The sequence below is a fragment of the Alligator sinensis genome, unplaced genomic scaffold (genome assembly GCF_000455745.1).
Source record: "Alligator sinensis unplaced genomic scaffold, ASM45574v1 scaffold877_1, whole genome shotgun sequence".
Lineage (NCBI taxonomy): Eukaryota > Metazoa > Chordata > Crocodylia > Alligatoridae > Alligator > Alligator sinensis.
The window spans coordinates 237,909-259,018 of NW_005843113.1; the positions used below are offsets into that span (position 1 = coordinate 237,909).

Here is a 21,110-nt window from a genome sequence, read left to right on the forward strand (position 1 = left end):
TGGTCGCTGTCACCCAGCTTCTCATCGATCACTAGGTCGCCAACTAGGTCATCCCCAGTAGCCAGTACCAGGTCGAGCAGCGCTTTGCCTCTCGTTGGCCCACAGACTTCTTGAGTCAGGTAGAGGTCATCCACGCACGAGAGGAAGCTCTGCGACCGCTCAGATTTTGCTGAGCGATCCTCCCACGAGATGTCTGGGTAATTGAAGTCACCCATGACAACCATGGTCCTGGAGCAAGCTGCCTCAGCCAGTTCCTGGGCAAACTCCTGGTCAAGCTCAGGACTTTGGGTGGGAGGTCTGTAATAGACTCCCACCATTGATAAATTAAAAAAAAAAAAAAAACTTTTTTTTTTAAATCAATCCTACCAGGAAAATGTTGGATGGACATGTCTGTCAGCTTCGTGGCCTCTTTACAGTAGCAGACACATGAAGGGACCACGGTAGAAATAACTGGGCAGTCTGTGACAAAGAATAAAGCTTTGAAATATCCTCTTGAGAGGAACGTGTTGTCTAAATGAAAAAGTGGAAAAAGTAAGAAGTACCTGCATCTACATGCCCATGGAACTGGCTGACAATTTCAGTACTATTTGCCACCTTCCCTACAGGTCTGTGACAGAAATTTGTTAAACGCATTGATTTGTGGTCAGCACAGCATTTCCACTAGGTAAACAGATTAAAAGAGAATTACTTGAGTGCAACATAATTTGTGGCATAACATGATCAAATTCTGCAAAACCACCCTTAAATTCTGTGACACTGGTACTATCATTCAACGTAAATTCATTTCTACCTCCATACTCCATCTCATGGCTAAAAAGTATGATTGCTTGAAAGCTGGTCTATTGTTTTTAAGAATTACCCGCTTTCCCCAGCACATCTCAAGCAGCTCACAGCTCAGAACCTGCCTTCTTTTGATGTAGCAAGGAGGAAATTTGGAACTGCAGAGGTTGGGTAACCTCATCAACTCCTGGTCTCCCCACCCTATACAACGATGCACAGCAATCCAACTCATTCTGCCTGGTGAAGGTGGGAAGCTGGAGAGCATGAAGCAGCTCTCTGGGAGGGAGAAACACAACGCAAGTGCCAAAGCCACAAATCTTGCATGTTTGGCTGAAGAAAAATGATGTTCTTTCAAAAAAACCTACTACATTCTGCGACATACTGGAAAGACCCCAAATTCCCATATCACAGGATCAAAAAGACTGCAGGATGCCCTGATTTAAGATGAATTGAGACAAGTCATAACCTTTAGCAATACTGCTTTGCTATCAGTAACTGCTCTTGACTGATGGAGTATTGTCTTCCTGTAATATTTTTATGGATATCTTCTGATAGACAAGAAATTTATTTGGGGGTCAGGGAGGAAAAGGAGGGGAATCCTCAAACTTCCCCTCCAATTCATGCCCCCTCAAAAAGCTCACAGTTCTGGGGTACAGCAGTCCATGTACATGATTATTAAAACAGTGTCTAAATATTCACCTTAAGAAAAGTTTAAAACTTGTCTGGAGGGGGAAAAAGCCCAAAGAAACATGAGAAAAGGATCAAGGTAAATTACTTTTGAAATAAATCTTATGCTCCTACGTAAGCTCTTAACTTGTATGATTTTAAGAACATCTGATTTTACACACACCAAAAATGCACTGGGGTTACAAAGCAGAACTTGCATTAAAGGCTGTGGTTGTCAGGGGCACAAAGGAAATGTTTTTATTCAAACCCTGCCATAGCCAGTCTCATCAGCGCCCAGTGAGTTTCCCTGGCTTTGGCAGGGCAAAAGAAGGACCAGAACTTTCAATCAAGAGACTGACCTGGTGGAAAATTTAACTCTCTTCCCTTTCAACCTCTTGTCAAGTACTTCCTCAGGGAAGTCTTGCTGTTTAACCCACAAGCCAGTTCAGAGTACTTCCATGGAAACTCCAAATGCACTCACTAAGTCTCCCTTTGATCCATTTTCATCTGCCTCCCGGTCTGTCTCAATCATGTAGCACTCCCGACATTCTGATCCACGGATCTTTTCCTTAATGAACCCAGTGAGACCGGTGGCAAGAATAGGGTGGCATAGAGATGAGAATAACCAGTGTCAAGAGATCCTGGTTCAATACAGGTAAGAGGCCAGAGAAATGGACAGCCCCAGGTAAGGACGCCACCACCAAAATGAGAAGCTGTCTTCTACAGGAGTTCTCAACTGTGCGGGTCAGGAAAGTGGAGTCAGAAAGTTGATATGCTGTTGAGAACAAGAAGCAAGTGACTTCTAGGACAGAAGCCAAATGCAACACCATGTACTTGTGGGTGGCAGGCTGGAATTTTCTCAGATGATGAAAAGCAGCATCACTGGCCACCCTCACTTCTGTGTCAGTATCTTGAAGACAGATGGATGGAAACTCCACACTGAGCTGTCGACTATTTAACTGCCAGGTCATTCAGCTGTCAAACAAGTTGACCTTGTGTGTGTAATCCTGGACTTAGGCTACGTACGTTTGCCCACGGGGGACAGCCTAGACTTTCTCCTTCAGATTCAGTGACCTGGTAGTCCTCTGTTTGTTCACATAATAATGACAGATGACAACACAGAGACTGGCTAGTAAGTGATGGCCCTACAAATGACCCTTAAGGGACTGCCAACCTGGAGTTTGTAATAAGAAGCTTCCTCTGAGATCAGCATGAATAGAGAGTAAACTAGTCCAGCCAAAATGGTTGAATTCCAGGGAGAACATGCTCCTTATTTGTTTTCAATAACTTACAGCCTTAGCTGAAGGTCCTCTATGGTCTAAAATAGGAAAGGGGAAGAAAAGAGAGTAAATGATTTTAAGATTTTTAAGCATAATTGCCGATAGTATTTGAGCAGGAACACTGGATCTACTGCTAGAGACAGAACAGTTATCAGAGTGTTAAAAAGCAACAACACAGCTCTCTGAAAAAGCCATTTTCCCTACCACAAAGAGACTTCCTACCCTCACAAAATCAGAACGGTTCTTAATCCTGGCAGGAATCCAAGGAAAGGTAATGTGCTTCCCAGTGTCCAGGCTTTTTTCATGCTGGCTGATCTGCTATCTTGGGTCTAAAGCTTGATGAGTTTTAGGAGAGTGGTGTAGGTGCAAGCTGTGAAGCAGAAATGCCTGCTAGGTCAAAAAGAAAAAAAAATAGGAATGCAAACATATACAACTTCACCTGCTGGACCAAGAGGAAAAAGGTTACTTACCAAAATGTAGAGCAGCAAAGTCTGAAAGCCTTCAGTACTCTGCCAATGAGGACAGCAGGGGATTAGATTCTCATTGCTGCTCACCAGTAAAACAGACAGGTGCTTTTTATACTGGGGCAAAAATCAAGCCCTTCCCTTCCCTATGTCAACAGGTCTGGTCCTACCTCCTAGCGTGCAGAAGCAGGCGATCAACACACTTCGCATAATGAGTACAAGATAGCCTTTTCCAGTCTGTATATTCTCACAAATGCCCACGCCGCAGCTCCTGATTAACAGTAACAAGTCTATTTGATATGTGGCTTCAACGTGATGTTGACTGTCCTCTTGTTTACCACTGACCTTTTAGAAGGAATCTGCGCATCAGACCCAAACCAAAGCACTTATCAGAAGTTACTGGTCACAGGTCCATTTAAAAAATAAAATAAAATAAAATAAAATAAAGCAAACCTGAAGGCAACGTGCACATCATTATTTTTAGGACAGGGAAGACATATTGGGAAAACGGCCCAGTTTTTCCAGCTACAGTTCAGGCTATCACACATCTGATGAATGTTTAAGTTTAGGAGCTTATCTTAGCCTGCCACTTCCTGCAGAAAAAAATAAATAGATGCAGTAAAGCATGCACATTTATGTTGTTGCTAAATTGATGTGCTAGTTTCTAGGGCTGCTGGTGGAGATCTGTTAATGTTTATTTTCTTGTCAAAAATCCACACACCATTAAGAAGCAGCTGCTGGCTCGGGGTTTTTCTTGTTTGTTTGTTTGTTTTTGCAGAAGGTTGCAGCTTCCTTCCTATTATTTGCGACTCATCTGAAACCGTGCCACACTGCAAGAGCCGAGCCAGGAAAGCAACAGTCCAAGGTCACATTTTTCATCTATGAAAGCTAAGCTTGTGTTGGAAATTATGATCTCCCCAGGTCACCTAGATCAAATTAAGGTAGTAATTATCAACAACCCAACCAGAAAGTTAAAATCTGCTCTCAATTGTTAAGCTGACATGTCATCCAATAGCATGCTATCAGTTTTTTCCCCAAGCACCACTGACTGGGAGATGCTAACCATTTTTCTCCAACTCATGCCTCATCAGTTATCCAGGTCTTTGTCACCTATAGATTGAATTATTACAATGCACGTTTTGTGAAGTTACAGGCCGCTTGGAGTGGCTATAAACATATCCCTAAATAAATTCCTATCTAATGAGAAATGCATCTGCTTACCAGCATCTATCAGCTAGCAAGAAAGACACTGGTAAGCAAGTGAGCAGATGCCTATCTCAGAGCACATTTCAAAAGGGCTCCAAATTGAACTGGAAGCCAGCTCATTTCTGGAAGCAATACACAATGTTTAAAGTAAGCCCTACGTGGGATGAAACACTTATGTCAAAGACAACCCACTCTGCGTTATCCATGCTAGCTGAGACTAGACAGAAACATCCAGATACACCGTTCTCAGAAACACATACCAGGAAACTAATGACAGACTTCAGACAGTTCTGGAAATCATTAACTTTGGGAAACAATGAAAGCCTATTTATTTTGACTCTGTTTGACAAGGTCTGGAATATTTTTGTTGACACTATCAACTTCTAGATACTGGACATACAGACATATAACACACAGAAACATATAAACAAACAGACACTATAAATCACATTTTTGCTAGGTGAGTGAATGTTAAGACTGGATTTTTAGCCTGGCATACTTTTTCCTATGACAGCCTGTGTACATAAAACAAGCTACTCCCTTGAGCCATTGCTCTTAATTGCTTAAACATCTCCTTGTAACCTGTTTTTATCATGTCTATGGTACAATGCCAACACTAAATGGCTAGACAACGGACCAGTAAGAGTAAATATTTAACTGATTCCACCTTCTGATTACTAACAGGCTCTCACTGTTATCCAGTGCCCTTACCTCCACAAACTCCTCCATTTGTTTTAAATTAGGTCAATGCTTTAGGGCATATGGTACTTATTTTGCCTAATGGCTTCTATAAGATCGTATATAGGACTCAGGCAGGCAAGATTCTTTGAGCTGATGTGATATCTTTTATTAAGCCAACTGAGTAGTTGGGAAAAAGTTCTTAGCAAGCTTTCAGGTGCAAGCACCCTTCTTCAAGGTATACTGGACTCAAGCTTTTGAAGTGTGTATGACTGTTCCTATCTACAAAGTGCTTGGACACACATTCACACAAGACCAGGCTGAAAATCCTGAACTAGGTAACTTTACACTTCTAGGCAAAGTCTGCGCCTAACTTAGAAGACTAAAAAGTAAATTCCCATATGGACAGGTCCTATCCTAATTACCCACGCTGAGAATTTCTTTGCAGCCTCCTCTAAAGCACAAAGTACTATTTCCAGAGACAGAATACTAGACTACATATAACACATTACTCTGATATTCAATTCCCATGTTCCTATACAATTTTTAAAATCCTTCCAAATAAAGGCTTCAAAGTAAAAAGGCTAACTATAAACACATTTCTAAGTCAGTGGCTTGTAGTTATATCGTTAAATCAGAAAAAGACATGACAGGCACTACTTTGCAGCTTCTCTTATGAAGAACGACAGCTGGGAGTCCAGTTTTGAGGTTATACTGGCATTTACAAGTAGAAGTGTCACAGTGAGTTAAGTTAAGGCAAAGTCAAATAAAGAAATGAAGACTTTTACTGGAGAATGAAGAAATTTTCTTAAAAAATGCCTTCAGAAAACATGAATCAAATAACCTGCAGCTCAAGCAGATGCCCACAAAGATTAACACAAAATACTCTAAGAGGTACAGAAGTGTATAAACATTAACTGTTAAATTAAAGAGGTAAGGAGAAGAAACCATAAGGAAAAAAGGTTTACTCAGTTCTTTCACAATATTCTCTCCTTTTTAAATTAAAACAATTCTCAGTACTCTTGGACTTCAGCTTCTGTCTTTGAATGAACCAAAAAGATCTTTGTGTTAATTAAAAAAAAAATTCTCTCCCCCCACTTCACCTGCTTGAACTCTGAATCTATCCACTCTTCATACAAAACTTGAAAGTCAATTTAAGCTACTACATGATGGACACATAAGATGTTTGCTGATGTTACATGGCTTAGACTGCTGTTGCTGACTCCAAACCAGCTCAACACCATTCTATTATCGGTTAAAACTCTGTTCCAAACCAATACGCCCAAACTGAACTAGGCAAGTGTTGGAACATCCTTGACATTTTGCTGACCCAAGATGCAGAGCAAACAAACACACTGAAGTGTGATTGTCAAAATGCTGTACCCTTTTGCCAAAATAAGGCTGCCAGAAGTATTGTGATCATGTTCCACCTTGCTTAGGATGCCACAGCTCTGCAGAGGTGGTTTTGCAACACGAAGTTATTTCAATTTTTAAGCGCGCTAGATTTTTAAGCTGAGACAAAATGAACTGTACTGGTTCACCAAAGACTAAAATTACTGAGCGGCGAGTCAGGTCATGGCAAACCAGTAATGGAATTATTTCGGGCCAACTGGGTTGTTTATGGCACAGATTACGAGATATGCAATGCTGATGTAGTAGAGAACTTATGTTCTTGCAATATTCAAGACAGGAAATTCTCTATGTGGAACACCTTCCTCTGCCCCCCACCCAAAAAATAATAATTCCACATAAAATGCTGCATCTACGAACCTATGATCAACTGGAAATAGTATGGATTGGGGACAAAAATTTAATACACTTTTCTAGACATGGAAAGTCAGTTCTCTCATTATTATGTATACCCTATTTCTAGCAAAAATGACCCGTTCACTAGAACACGCCCGTTCTCCCCTAAGAGTTCAGAAACAGTGTTAACCTTCCATTAACTTGTGATACAGTTTGGCAGGAAGAAAATATTCCACATTTTGACAAAAGGGCTACCTGTCAACTCTAGTCCATGGTGTAGTTAGGCAGGACTGAGCTTGGAGTACAGTTTCAATTCAAATTGATATAATTTTATTGTTCGTCTAGCTTATAGGCATCACAATCAATACTAATGAAGAAGAATGGTGTTGGGGAACGTGTGTAGAAAGTATAAAGGTGCAGTATGAACTGTAAACACTGGGTGGTTGGGAAGAAGGAACAAGTAGTAGGAGTTGGGTAAGGAGAAAAGAAAAAAAAAGAAAAGATGAGAACTAAAAATGAGTAAGAGACAAAACCACTGGCTCTAATTAACTTCCTATCCTCCATTTTCCTCTAGTCCTCCCATCAAAATACACACACAAATCGGAAGTCATACATTAGAAAGAGGAGAAATGATACAGACAGAAGAAAATATACACTGAACTTGCTACAACTAAATAAAACAGATAGAGAAATAAAGATATAGGAGCCTGGCCTTTCCTTTTAGTCACTATCCAGTTACAAAAATTCCACCACTGAGATTTTCCCAACTCATTACTCATTCAGACAATATAACAATTGTTGCTGCAATGTATAAATACGTTTTTAAATGGACTTGGATTACACTTTATCCTTACCCTCTGGAGTGTAGGTACGTGGGTCAACTACCTACACAAAGGCAACTTTTGCTGTCCTACTTATACAAGATCAATACAAACCCTTAACACACAGAGAAATGTTGATGGGAGTAAACAACACACTATTCTGAAGTTAACAACCAACGAAGTCCAGTTAAATAAAGTTTATACATTTAAAAAGATTTTCCACAACCTATCATTTTAAATTTTTATACTTGTTCAGTAAAGAACAGCCTCACCTTGGATTCCTTTGTGCACCTTGATGTTTATGGCTGTCAGCATATCTTTTTCCACAGGAACAAACCAGACGTATTCTTTGATCCAAAAACAGAAATGTGATAAAAAGCTAGTAATCAAAAGCTTTCTCTGTACTGTACTCTTTCCTTTATTTTCATTGAGTGCAGCCAGGATAACAAGGTGGGCTTTGGATTTAGTCACACAGGAGAGACAACAGGTCAGTTTAAAATCAGTGATCTTAATCTACAAGAAACAGGTTGGAAACAGCTCTATTTGAAGTTGCTTGGAAAGAACAGAATGACTGATAGGGTGCCATATTTCTAGACTACATCACAGAACAAAAGCTGAATTTAAGAAGAAAATACTTTAATTTTGATTGCTTTAATTAAAAAAAAAAAAGTTATTTTAACATAAATGCCACACATACCCTGCTGAATAAGCCTAACTCAATTGCTATATCTCAGTGAAATCTTTTCAGGACAAAGCGTGCCACCTGAGAAAAATAGTCATAAAATGCTAATATCTATTAAATGGTAATGACTGGTTCACTAGCTTATGGATTTAGTGCCCACTCCTCCCAGGAAAGCCAACATGCAGCTCATGGAATTCCTTCAGCGTGACATTAGTCTTTAACATATAGATTTGGTTTTCTTGCTAGTACAGTTGAATGAAGAGACCTTAGATATATTTTTCGCATCAAAGGCAGGAGAGGGCAAACAAAATGATAAAATTTTTGGTTTCCCCAAAGATAACTATAAGACCTCATATTTTCTTGATTTTAAAGAGTCAAAGAGCTCCCATTTATAAAAACTATGGCCCAGCTGCAGTACAAGGTTGACCTAATAGCAGTATATCCCCTGTAGTACAGGGATGGCCTAAATATGGCCTAATTGTAGTTCTGCGCTGTAATATGGTTCAGAAGCTGCAGTCAAAAACAGGGCTTAATTATGTTAGATGTATGAATAAGCAAAAAGTAAACTCCCTGCCACTGATAATTCAATTAAGAAAAAAAGGGCAAGTGGGGTGGCACAAGCAGACCAAAAGATATTGAGCATAAAAAGTAAGAAATCCAATGAAACAAAATGGAAGCGACACAGTCTAAGCTATGTAAAACAAGTTTCTGGAAGCCAGGAAACAGCCTAACATGCACCATGTCAGCTAATCCTACAAGCACCGGGATGTCCAGTGCTTCTAGTCCCAGCCATGTCCACTACTATAACAATTACAGAAACTCTGCTGCATATTGGACCCTGGAAGGCAAGTCGTTTTAATGATTAAATGCGTTTGTCCCTGCTCTGAATAAAGTGAAAAGTCTTAATGAGGTGCAAATAACCAGGCACAAACTGAGTGCCACTCATTAAGTAACAATCTGTATGAGGTGCAAACAGCTGAGCCAGCACACTTAGTTCTAAGTGGTGCCTTTAATATTGGTATCAATGGGTTGCAAATGGCTAGTCACCTGCACAATTTAATGAGCTATTCATATTACCCTTGGGCATCTTAAGTGGCTTACACTGTACCGCAATGCACTGCAATATTGTAGAGAACATTATGTGTCTACATGATGATTCATAAGACCCTTGTGGGGCTTTTCTTTTTAATATATTGATACCTGCTGTGCTGCAGTGTCCTGCAAAAATGTGACAATTCCGGGAATAGAAATTCCATCCCTTTATGGTTTAAATATGAAAATTTCATAGCCTCAATTAACATTTTGCAACTAATAAATGCTAGTGATTTGACTATTGAATGTACTTCAATTCTCAGGATAATCCTCAGTTTCTGGACTATTTAAAAATAGTCAACAAGCTGGACTATATAAAACCTGATAGTAAATGAATAAGATGGCCATTTCTTCACTCTGTGTTTTGCAACTCCTTCTTAAAGTCTGACGGTACGTGTTAGATTTAGAGCAGTGGTTTGCATCCAGGCTGCTGCAGTGCCCCCCAGTTCTGTGAAACTGTTAGGGGTGCCATGATGCAGGCACTGCCATGGCGGCATCAGCCAGGTTAAAGTGCCAGAAGACTGTAACGTGCACACACCCAATAACCCTAAATCAAGCAGGAGAGCCAGCTTGTACTGAAGTCCTTTCCCTGTCTGCGCCCACAACCCTCCTCTCAGAAACAGAGGCACAAGGGACAGTTCAAACTGCCCTGAACACCTGTTTCTGAGTGATACCATGCAGGGTTGGAATGGGAAAGGACTGAAGCACAAGCCAGCCCTCCTACCTACTTTAGGTTAATCAGAGAGCTGTAAAGCAGGCAGAAGGGTATGCAAGCTCCAGCCCTTCCTCGTCTTGCTGCTCAGCAGGCACATATGGTACTTCTACTTGCTACAGTAGCGATGGCAGCACGTTGGCTGAGAGCCACTGAGGTAAGTTGAGGCAGCACATTTTAGTCTGGAGGAAGCATGCAGTGCAACCGAGGCCCCCTCTATACATTGCAGGTATTGTGCACTTAAGTGGCTAACTGCGCAATTACCTGGAGACCAGCTATACTTGCAAAATAACTATCACGTAATAAAAAGCTCCAACCAGCTGTAAAAGTTTGACCTTGAAAATGTGTACTAACTTTATAGCTGGTCACCATTGAGCTTTAATTTGAACATATAGCAGGGCTCCTCTGTGGCTGGGAGCCCCTTGCACTATGCCCAGTGTAAAACCCCTGAGACTCCAAACCCTAGGGATCCCCAGGGGTCCACGCGGGGCAGTGGGGAGAAGGGGGATTAAAAAAAATAAATACACAGAATCACCATGAGGTGACCTGCCAGCCCCAGGGATTTACCCATACCCCTGGGGCTGGGGGAATCAACCTGGTCCCAGAGGCGCATGGGGTGTCCCTGCAGGTGGGAGCCCCTGAACTGGGGTGCAATGGGTTCCCAGCTGTGAGAGCATGTCAGTGCAGTGGACTAGGCTCCCCCTTGCACCAGCAATAAGGCACAGTGGAATCGAATGCATGCTCCCACAACTGCACCTCCTGCTATGCACGTGGCATGGCAGGAGGCGTGATTTTGTTAACTGCACGTTAGAACTCTTCATGCCTTTAGCTTCACATAAGGAGACGCATATAGAAATCAATCACAGGTCATTCAAAGAACTCTGTATTAACTTCCCAAACAGATACAATTAGCTCACTGTTTAAACAGGCAGAGCTATCTAAGGTCTTGGTTTCTAGAGAGACAACATCCCAGATTCAATAAGTTTTCTTTTTTTGAAATCTGGTCAGAATCACTGTGGCAGTCTTCAGGAAAATAAAAGACTGCACAGTGTGTCTGCTTATAACTCTTCAAAGCAGCTCTGCTCCAACTGATTAAAAATCAGAAGCCTAGTCAGAGAAGAGACTCTTGTAAGTGTAGCAAGGCAGGAGAGAGAATACTACTGGTTTAAAGCCAGCTGATTTCAATATATATTTTGGTTAGTCAGGTCCATCTTCCTCTTTCAAACGTGGGAAGGTTTTTCCTGGCCTCTTCTAAAACCGCTTCCATAGGAAACGCATGGAACACGCTGCAATAAGTCACTGGTTCTCAACCATGGATGCCATTCAGAAAAGTTGTGGAGGTGTGCCCCGACTCTAAAATAGGGGTGGGCAAAATTCAACATATCTGACCCACCTCCGCACTACTCTGCTGCAGTGCAGACCCCCTCCCCCCTCAAGTTCAATGCTGGGCCCACATGGGACAGGGTGCAATGCAGCACACATGCACAGAAACCATCCTGCCTGCCCACCAGAGCCACTAGGAAGTGAGTCCAACTTTCCCGGTGAAGCATGGCAGCAGCGGCTCATTGCAGTGGGCAGGACAGTTACTCAGCGTGCTACATCCTGCCACATCCTGTGCGGACCCTGCTGCCAGCAGTCGCGGTGCCAGGACTGCACAGCACCAACAGAAAGCTGGGCGGGGGAGGGGATGAATACAGGGAGGTGGAGGAGTTTTAGCACTGTGCAGCACAGCCCAGCCCCAGCCGCAGCACAGCAGAGTGGCATGCGACACAGCCAGCTAGGATCCACTGGCATCTCCCCACTTCCACCCTCAACCGTTCACCAAAACTCATTAAGTGGACCTCTGGCCCAAATAACTGCCCCCACAACACACTCTAGAAGGATGGAGAACCCCTGTAAGTTGAACAGTGATAATAAAAACTTTATGGGAAAATACTTACTAATTGAGTTGCAATCATTAACATCTCGGAAATGGAAAATAAAATCATTACAATGACCAAAATCCAACTAAGGAACAGTCAATCTGAAAACACCAGACCAATGAGAGAAAGAGATGGTGTTTTTGTTTTAAACCAGGTGAGTAGTTTAAGTCCAGGGACTTAAATCATCTAGTCTGACCTACTGCATGACAAGACCATTACATTTCACTCCTATAATCTTTAACTGGGCTGAAGTACTTGGACTTAACTGAAGCACACTTTCCAAAAAGGTATCCTGTCTTGGTGTGAAGATAAAGAGATAAAAAATCCTTCATTTCTCCTAGCAGTGTTCAAGTCACTGTTGAAAATCTGTATCTAATTCCTAATTTGAATTTGACTTCTACTTGCTGTTGTTGGTTCTTTTTCTGTCTTACTTTGCTAGATTAAAATACACATCAGTTCCAGACCCTTAATGCTTTTCATTAAAAACCATGAACCAAATCTTATTTTAATTTGGAAAAAGTGGGATTGAACTATATTGAGAAGCAGAACACTTCTCTGCAATGCAGCTAAACTAAATACAGCAAAATATGGCAACAAAAATGGTGAAGGATAACATCATACTGTGCTCTGTTAATAGGACTGCTGCCAGCAGATCAAGGGAAATGATTAATCCCCTCTGTTCAGCACTGGTGAAGCCACATCTGGAGTACTGTGTTCAGTTCTGAGTCCCCCACTAAAGAAAGGGGGGGATAAATTGGAGAGTCCAGTGGAGGGCAACAAAAATGGTGAGAGGGTTGGTGACTGATAAGGAAAGGCTGAGGGAACTGGGCTTATTTAGTTTGGAGAAGAGAAGACTGAGGGGGGATTTAATAGCAGTCTTCAACTACCTGAATGGTGGCTCGAAGAGGATGGAGCTGATCTGTGCTCAGTGGGGGCAGATGACAGAACAAGGAGCACTGGGCTCAAGCTGCATCAAGGGAAGTTTAGGTTAGATATTATGAGGAAGAACTTTCTCACCAGGAGGGCAATAAAGCACTGGAACAGGTTACCCAGAGAGGTGGTGGAGTCTCCATCCTTGGAGGTTTTTAAGACCCGGCTAGACAAAACCTTGGCTGGGATGATGTAGTTGGGGCTGGTCCTGCTTGGAGCAGGGGATTGGACTAGATGTGACCTCCTGAGGTCCCTTCCAACTCGCATTTTCTATGAAATACAAGCTCTCTGCTCCAAGCAGTCTTGGAGTGAGTACATTCCTAATAAGAAGGGAAGAGCTCAAATGGACCCATCATGTTTTATCGTACTTGGCTAAAATAAGGTATAATGATGTAGTCTCACACACTGAGCCCAGCGGAGGTGTTTCAGGGGGTGGGGGGCAGGCAACCATAACAATAATTGTTTGTGAATCTGAAGTTTCACAAAATTTGGCTATTCTCATTTCTTAACATCTTAAAAAGTATTTATGGCACTTAATGCAAGATGCCCAAAAGGACAACATACAAAGTTATGGTAGTTTGTTATCACCTTCTTGTGGGAATGCATTGTTTTGTTACATAGCAACTGTCAAAATTAAAGTTCTCTTTCTTATAACAGTGGAATTATGTAGGAGTTCCATGCATCTCCCTAACGTAATTTAACACTTTTCCTGATAGTTTAGGTATACTGAAATATTTTAAGAGTATGCATATTATACTCCTAATATTGTCATAATATTTAAAAGTACATTAGTCCCAAATGTACGTAAAAACGTAATCAAAATAATCATGCATTTTCAAATAACACCACATAGTAGAATGCAACACTTTAGTGATGGGCAAGAAGGTTGTTTTTCTTTTCCCTCGCCAACTAAAAACTACATGGAAGATTTTTAGTTTCCAGTACTAACGGAGTTCTTTGCGCCAGAGGCAATAATATACGAGTAAAATGTCTTTAGAGGCCCTCAGCCAAAATTGATAAAGTGTTTCATAAAACCACAAGAATACTTCGACAAAGAATTTTATATAATAAATTAAGGTACAACTGAAATCCAATTTTTACAGTACAGAGATCCCACAGCAGGGGAAAAATAAGCCGTCACAGGTTTTACTGGTTCTTACACACAAGACTTGATTGACAGTATGTGTTTAGGTAGGGGAAGTATGTGAGACTCAAAAGTTTGGATTTTACATTTTTCACAGAAGTGGTACTTACCTGCTTAGTGTAGGTGGAAATTCCAAGTAAACACAGACGCACAGATCTGCTGCATAAGTCATATTCTAGATGTTATGCCTAGGTCCTTAATTCCACTACCTTTCAATGCAATTTGGGGTGAACAATACATTGTCAATGAGGTTATTTTATGAGAGCAACTCAATTGTAAAGAAATCAGACTTCAGGTACAAAGATAACTGCATGAATTTACTTAATATTTCCCTTCTATCAGGAAACTAGGCAGATGGTACAACTTGATCTAAAAGTAGAGAAGCAGAATAAGAAAGCATGGTGGGAGGTTGTGGGGGGGAACATTTTGTCTAAATATTGTAATCAAGGGAAAAAAAACTTTAAATTGTGTCATAGTAAAAATCTGACAGGAACAATTTTCAACTTACAACATTAAGGCTAATCGTACACAATTTCTAACAAACTGCTAAAACCTCAAATTGGGGAATAATTAATCTGAAGTCCAGTAGTCCATCGCTGGCTATAAGCAGCAACCTTAATATGGCTTCAAGAGTTATTAAAAATTAGTAAGAGGATAGTCAGTCCATCTGTCTCATATACACTAGTTTGTCTTTTCGATGAAACGCTTGTTCATTTCCACTGCTGTGGAAAAAGGTACTAATTGTGACAAAACGCCAAAGTTTTGGATAATTTGATTTCTGCCATCACCAAAGACACAAGACTGGGCTTTTTAAGAATCGCTACATATTTTTTCTTCCCTTTACTGACAGTGAAATGGAGCTTTCACCCATTTTGTAATAATAATAGGAAAAACAAGTTTACAGATACCTATACAATTGTAGAGCAGATCTAGCCAAACGCAAGCATACGGTTTATTTAACATTTCTGGAATTCAATCTCCTTCACAATATCTATGACTAAACCATTTGTCTGAATGAGTATCACTTGCTGCCCCCTCCTGCCTAGAAATTTAGGCAGATTGACACATTGTCTTGCACATTTAAGTTGTTCTTCTTTAACAAGGTAGTAATGGTGGCCCTTATACTTTTAGTGCTGTCAGAGAAGATACCGCTGATTGAGAAAATTTGTTTTTAGTACACTGCAAGCGAAGCAAGGTAGTGGAACTTAATTTAACACTTATTACATTAAGTTGTCTGTTTAAAGGTTTACCTCAAGTACCTGCCCATCCAAAACACGAAAATGGCAAAGTTTTGTACTAGTCATATTTGGAAACTGAATTTCTCCAGGCATGAATTATGATGTTAAATGTTTATGATGCCTAAAGGTTTGTAACTGAGTCTCTGAAGAATTAATTCTTCAACGTCATGTGAACACTTGACTACTATTAAAATAACAGGTGCCGAACATTTCACTTGACTTAATGGTAAGACCGAGTCCGACTTTAACATCCATCTTCTCCAGGAACCTTTCTGATTAGGTTTTCAAGCCTCTGAACAGTTACAGTTATTTCCTCTCAGAGATGGAGGAGTGAAATTCTGTTTCAAAGCAGGACTGAAATTTGGCCCTAAATTAAAAATGGGTATATTTTTACTGGGACTTTCCAGCACATATCTTAAAAAAGAAAAACAGCTGTCTCGTCAACCAGACAGTTATGGTATTATATGTGAAGAGAATGACAAACATTGACAGTTATCCCTGTAACAGGAAACCAAACTCTCCCAACAGAATCTGGGCAATCTCTGACAATGTGCATCTAGCTGCAAGCATTCCTTAAATAGGTACCCTATCAAGTGAACAGTACTTTTTAATTAACACATGACATTGTTGAAAACTAAATATTTCTTACCCTTTCAGTCTTTTCACTTATTTTAGCTATATTACTTATAGCTCAAAGCAACTGTTAGTTCAGTGTTAAGAAACATGCATTATTCTTTTGTTTAAGCTCATTAAGGTACAAAGTGACCCATGTAAAGTTCAATAGCTTGAAGGCGATGTATGCATTTCTGATTAAAACAATAAGAGCGCTTATCATTTACATATATGTAAATTATAAACTTAAGAGTCAACTTAGTGGTGCATATAAACATATGGACTAACATTTCCAAAACCTGTTAACACAAAAACATATTCCTTTTCCTCCATAAGTCCTGAATGGTCAGAGACAGATGCTGTCATTGCAATAGAAAATTTCAGACAAGTGCTCACATACATTCATAAACGATAGCCCACACCCATTATCACTGCCATTCTGTTTCTAATGATTTCCGCAATGATACACCATTTGGATTATTTGGGATCATGCTAGAGTGCTATTTAATTGTAATTAAAAGTAGGTTGGGAAATTTCAGTGATAAAGGGAAAACATTTCTATAAAAAGAGAAAAAGGATTTGTATTAAATTTTGATCAGCTCTAATTACAATAGACAAGTACTGCTCAATGGAGTGAAATGCCTGTAGCTGGTAAATATACTCATATGGATAATTATGCCAACTGCTACTATTTTAAAAGCTAGTACCTTACCATGAATCTAGACTTATTAATACTCCCATCCTCAGGTCTTTGTACTATACTGACAAACTGCTATACACTAGTGATAAATTATGAAAGCTTCACAAATTTTAAACAGTTGAAGTTGAAAATCTTACAAGTCATTAATAAAAACATTTATAACAAGTTGTGCCAAGTAATAACATTTATTGTAAGTTATGCCTTTATCCACTACAAACACAAGTAGAATGTGATATCTTATGAGCTTTATCTTCCTCTCTAGCCTTAATCTCATTATTAACAATCTCATTAGAATCTGACCCTTGAAAAGCCAATTTGTGTAAAATTTCAAACACAAAAAGGGTATGTTGGAATATACATAAGTATCAACAGCAACACATACTTTATTTAATGAGCTGAAAAAACTGAGTTCTGAAAAGAGAAATCCCATCATTGGGAACGCTAAGAGTTACATTTGACTAAAAAGCAACTGTTATGAGTTGCAGCAACACAGATCACTTAAAAAGAAATCAGATGCTCAAGAGGTCAACAATTAACTCTAGTACTCATTTAGTATATACGGAGAGGAAAAACGCGCTCTGAATCTTTAAAGGTCTCCAGACCAGTTCTACATTTTGAGCAGTGAGACCCTGGAAACTGGAATGGAGGAGAACTAGCCAAGTGTCATTTGCCACACCTACCTGAAGTTCCTTAACAACTCGTTTGATGAGGTAATTTCCCAGCTCTACACCCTGCAGCCCCTGCTGAGTCAAACTGATTGAATAGAAAATTGCTGTAGTGATTTTGTTCATATCTTCTATTTCTGTATGTGAAACTTCTTTCACAATTGCCTGGGAAAATAAAGATTTTTTTTTTTAAGTTACTAATGAAACCAAAAAATACACTTCATTTCGTTGCTTGTTAATTAATTAATCAGAATCCTCTTTTCCCATTTTTTATTCAGAATCTACTGAAGTATACATCAAATATGTATGTATATTTAAGCCAAAAGTCAACAGTTTCTTTAAACAATTGGGAAACAGTAGTACTGGGAATCAAACTGGGATTTTAAACAAAGATTTCTCAACCATTCTTAAATCAGCTTCTCTAACAGGCATATTTTGAAATGTGATCACTGAAATGTGTACTGAATATGCTGTTGACTATACCTGGATGCTGCTGGATATTTCATCAGTCAGTGCTACATGCAAGACTATCAATGGGTCCCCAGGAATTGCACAGTGCGAAAAAAAGTAGCACCTTCTGTATGGCCCAACTCGACGCTTTATGTCAACCCAGTTTCTAACTGGGTGAACAGCTTCAGCTCTGAATAGGATGTACAAAAAGAGAGTCAGATTTTCATCTAAAAACAGAATTCTCCTGATTAGCACTCTTAGCCCTTGTTTCCCCCACTGTCACTGGCGAAACTGAGTTCAACGGGGCAGATCAAAAGAGAACATGAAATTCCAGACTTAAACTATTACCTAATATATTGTGCAATATGCTTCTCTCACGTCTACTGTCTCTAACCTTGTTACATAAATTCACTACAAATTTGAAATAATAGTTTGTGCTTTCTGACTTATATAGGATATCTGATTTAGATCATTATGCCACTTATTCACTATGTGAGCATAGATATCTCATATCCCTCAGGCATCAGTTTCCCCATCTGTAAAATAGAGATCATATTTAAGCATCTTTGTAAGTGCTTTGAAAGTGTCAAAAAAGAATTGTATGAGGGTGAAGTGCTTGCTGGACAGGAATGCTGACCAAAAATGTACCTCTTGGAGCTCGTCCTTAATAGTATTTAAAAACCTCCCTACCTTCCAAACTCATCCCATTTTTAATACATTAATTTTAAGGACAATAATGTTACTTGCCTTTAAACAGACCCTAGACATTAGAGAAAGGAGTTTTGTAATTTATTATAAAAGTTTCACAGAGAAACAAGAATGTGAACTCTCATCTCAGTTTTAGCACTCCACACAACTCCTTCAGTTTTCATCAGTTACATGCATAACTCAAACAAATTCTTAAACTGTACATAGCATAAACCTCTTCGGTCATGTTTTAATCATTCCTTTTTATAATCTCCCATTTCTTTTTCCCCTTAATATACACTATGGAAGACTTCAGTCACAGAATTCTTATGCTGTAGTCTTTAGTTGAGAGGCTATGAGTTTATTAGTTAGTTATTTTGCAAGCATGACCTCTATCACTGTTTTTCCTTCTTTGTGCCAAAAGGAATGGCAGAAGTTGCCTGCTACCCCAGCTCTTTTCTTTAGAGCTTCAAGTTTCTTCAGAGCTTTCCATGGTCACACACTGAAAAAATTCAATAAAACACCGATTCATACTTTTTTCCCCACTGAATTGCTGTGAGTTGTGTATAGGACAGGAGAAACAGAAAACATTTTTGACTATTGGGCCATTTATACAAGCTTCAACATGATTACAATTTCCATTCTATACTAAGCTCTGTGTATTTTATCTGACCACTGAGCACAAAAGCTAAATTATAAAAATATTGACTACATATGCTGTATTGGTAAGCTACATTAACTACTCATTTGGTGGAGTTAAACCAGTACCAAAGCTGACTTTATTCCTTTTTACAGGAAGAGATATTTTTCTTTGGTTCAAGTGTACTCATCTACAGTCTTTAAAGTATATTGAGTACAGTCCTAGTATGGATAGACTTAAAGGTTAGGACACTCTTTAGTATTTACACAATTCTGCTACAAAGAAAGAAATCAACAGACATCCTTAAAGTTGTGATTCCTTCACCATACTTTGCAGTATGTCACAAATAGATATTTCAGAAGTGTAGGGCAGGGTTCAGCAACCACTGACCACCACTTCCAACTCAGGCTGTGTCATGGGCCACAAATCTCTGCCCTCTCCAGAGCCCAAACTGCTGAAGTTTACCCTCACTGCCAATCCATGGACACAGTGGCAATGGAGAGAAGCAAATTCTGCACTGGGGGTAAGCACCAGTGTAAGAGCAGCAAGGAGGGGAGCACTATGAAGAGGAAGGGCAGCATGGCACAGCTGCATGCCTCCAGTCCCCAATACCACCTTGGAGCAGACTGGACCTTTGCAGGCCAGATCCAACCACAGGCCACAGGTTGCCAACCCCTGGCACAGAGGATCTGCATAGCTGTCTCTCCAGACTGGCCAATTTAGTGTTCAGCTATATCAGTGAGCATCAGTAATTGTCAGTACTTACTCACTAATCTTTTGAAGCACTTCACAAGGTGACTGCCAGGTGACTCGCTCCAAGTTTAGGAAACCTGTAGAGAACCACTCTGAAAGCATGCTCTTCAGTACCTCGTTCATTTCCTGCAATTAAGAGAAGAAAAACCAATTACTTTAAATAAACTGGATGTATCATAAAGATTGGGGTTTAAGCTACCTTGATTCTTTTGCAGATAGTATTTAAAAATCAATCAAAAAGACACACACACCCCTCCCTCATCCACAAACCCAAACCCAAACTATTGTCATATTGAAATACGTAAGAACACTGCTGAATCTGTTTGAGGAACAGATTACAAAATTCATAGATTTCATAGACATTGGGGCTGGAAGGGTCCTTGTAAGATCATCAAGTCCAGCCTCCTGCCCCAGGGGTAGGACGTCAGCTAGGGTCAAAGGATCCCAGCAAGATAGGCATCCAAATGTTTCTTAAGAGTCCAGAGTAGGTGCTTGCAACACTTCTGGGGGTGGAGTCTATTTCAGGCCTTGGGGGTTCAGATAGTAAAGTTTCTCCTCATGTCCAGCCTAAAACGGCCTTGGAGGAATTTGTGGCCATTGGACCTTGTCATCTCTTGGGGTGCTCTGGTGAACAGTTGTTCCCGCAGATCCTGATACACACCCTTTATGTATTAGAGGCTGCTGCCAAGTCTCCCCTGTGCCTTCGCTTCTCCAGGCTGAAGAGTCCCATGGCTCTCAGCCTCTCTTCATAAGGCCTGTTCTCCTGCCCTCTGATCATGCACGTGGCTCTCCTCTGGACTCTTATGGTAAAAACTGCCCAAACTCAAAGTAATAGAAGCATTTCTCACACTACATCTCAAACAAGAATGTTAAAGACCCATCCCACAGAGCCCCTCATCCAGCCCCAGTGCTGCTCCTGGGTCAAGAGTTGACCCATGCACCATGTGCTGCACCAGCCTTGCGCACTGGGCCCAGGATGTGTGCTGCACACTGCACCCACCCCAGCTGGTCCAGGACATGCACTACACATGGCACCCACCCAAGACACATGCTGTCTGTGGCACCCGCTGCAGGACTCAAGCTGCATACAGCACTCCCCTTTGGCTGCTCCAGGGTGGCACTATGTGCAGCATGCGTCCCAGACCGGCTGGAGTAGACACCGTACGCAGGTGGTGCCCTGGACCAGCCATGCACAAGCACCATGTACAATGCAGTCCCAGGCTGTCTGGTCCAGAGCGAGGG

The 21,110-nt window shown here is 40.5% G+C and overlaps 1 protein-coding gene across 1 annotated transcript in view; it reads right to left on the bottom strand.

Annotated features, from left to right (window-relative positions):
- The window catches only part of MLYCD (malonyl-CoA decarboxylase), a 75,403-nt gene that overhangs the window by 41,705 nt on the left and 12,588 nt on the right, over positions 1-21,110 (bottom strand). Inside the window, exons 2-4 of the mRNA XM_014526680.2 lie at positions 19,882-19,994; positions 17,822-17,978; positions 17,354-17,503 (exon numbers count right to left, since the gene is read on the bottom strand). Coding sequence (XP_014382166.2) covers positions 17,354-17,503; positions 17,822-17,978; positions 19,882-19,991 — 417 coding nt within the window. The 5' untranslated portion in view covers positions 19,992-19,994. The remainder of the gene's footprint in view (positions 1-17,353; positions 17,504-17,821; positions 17,979-19,881; positions 19,995-21,110) is intronic.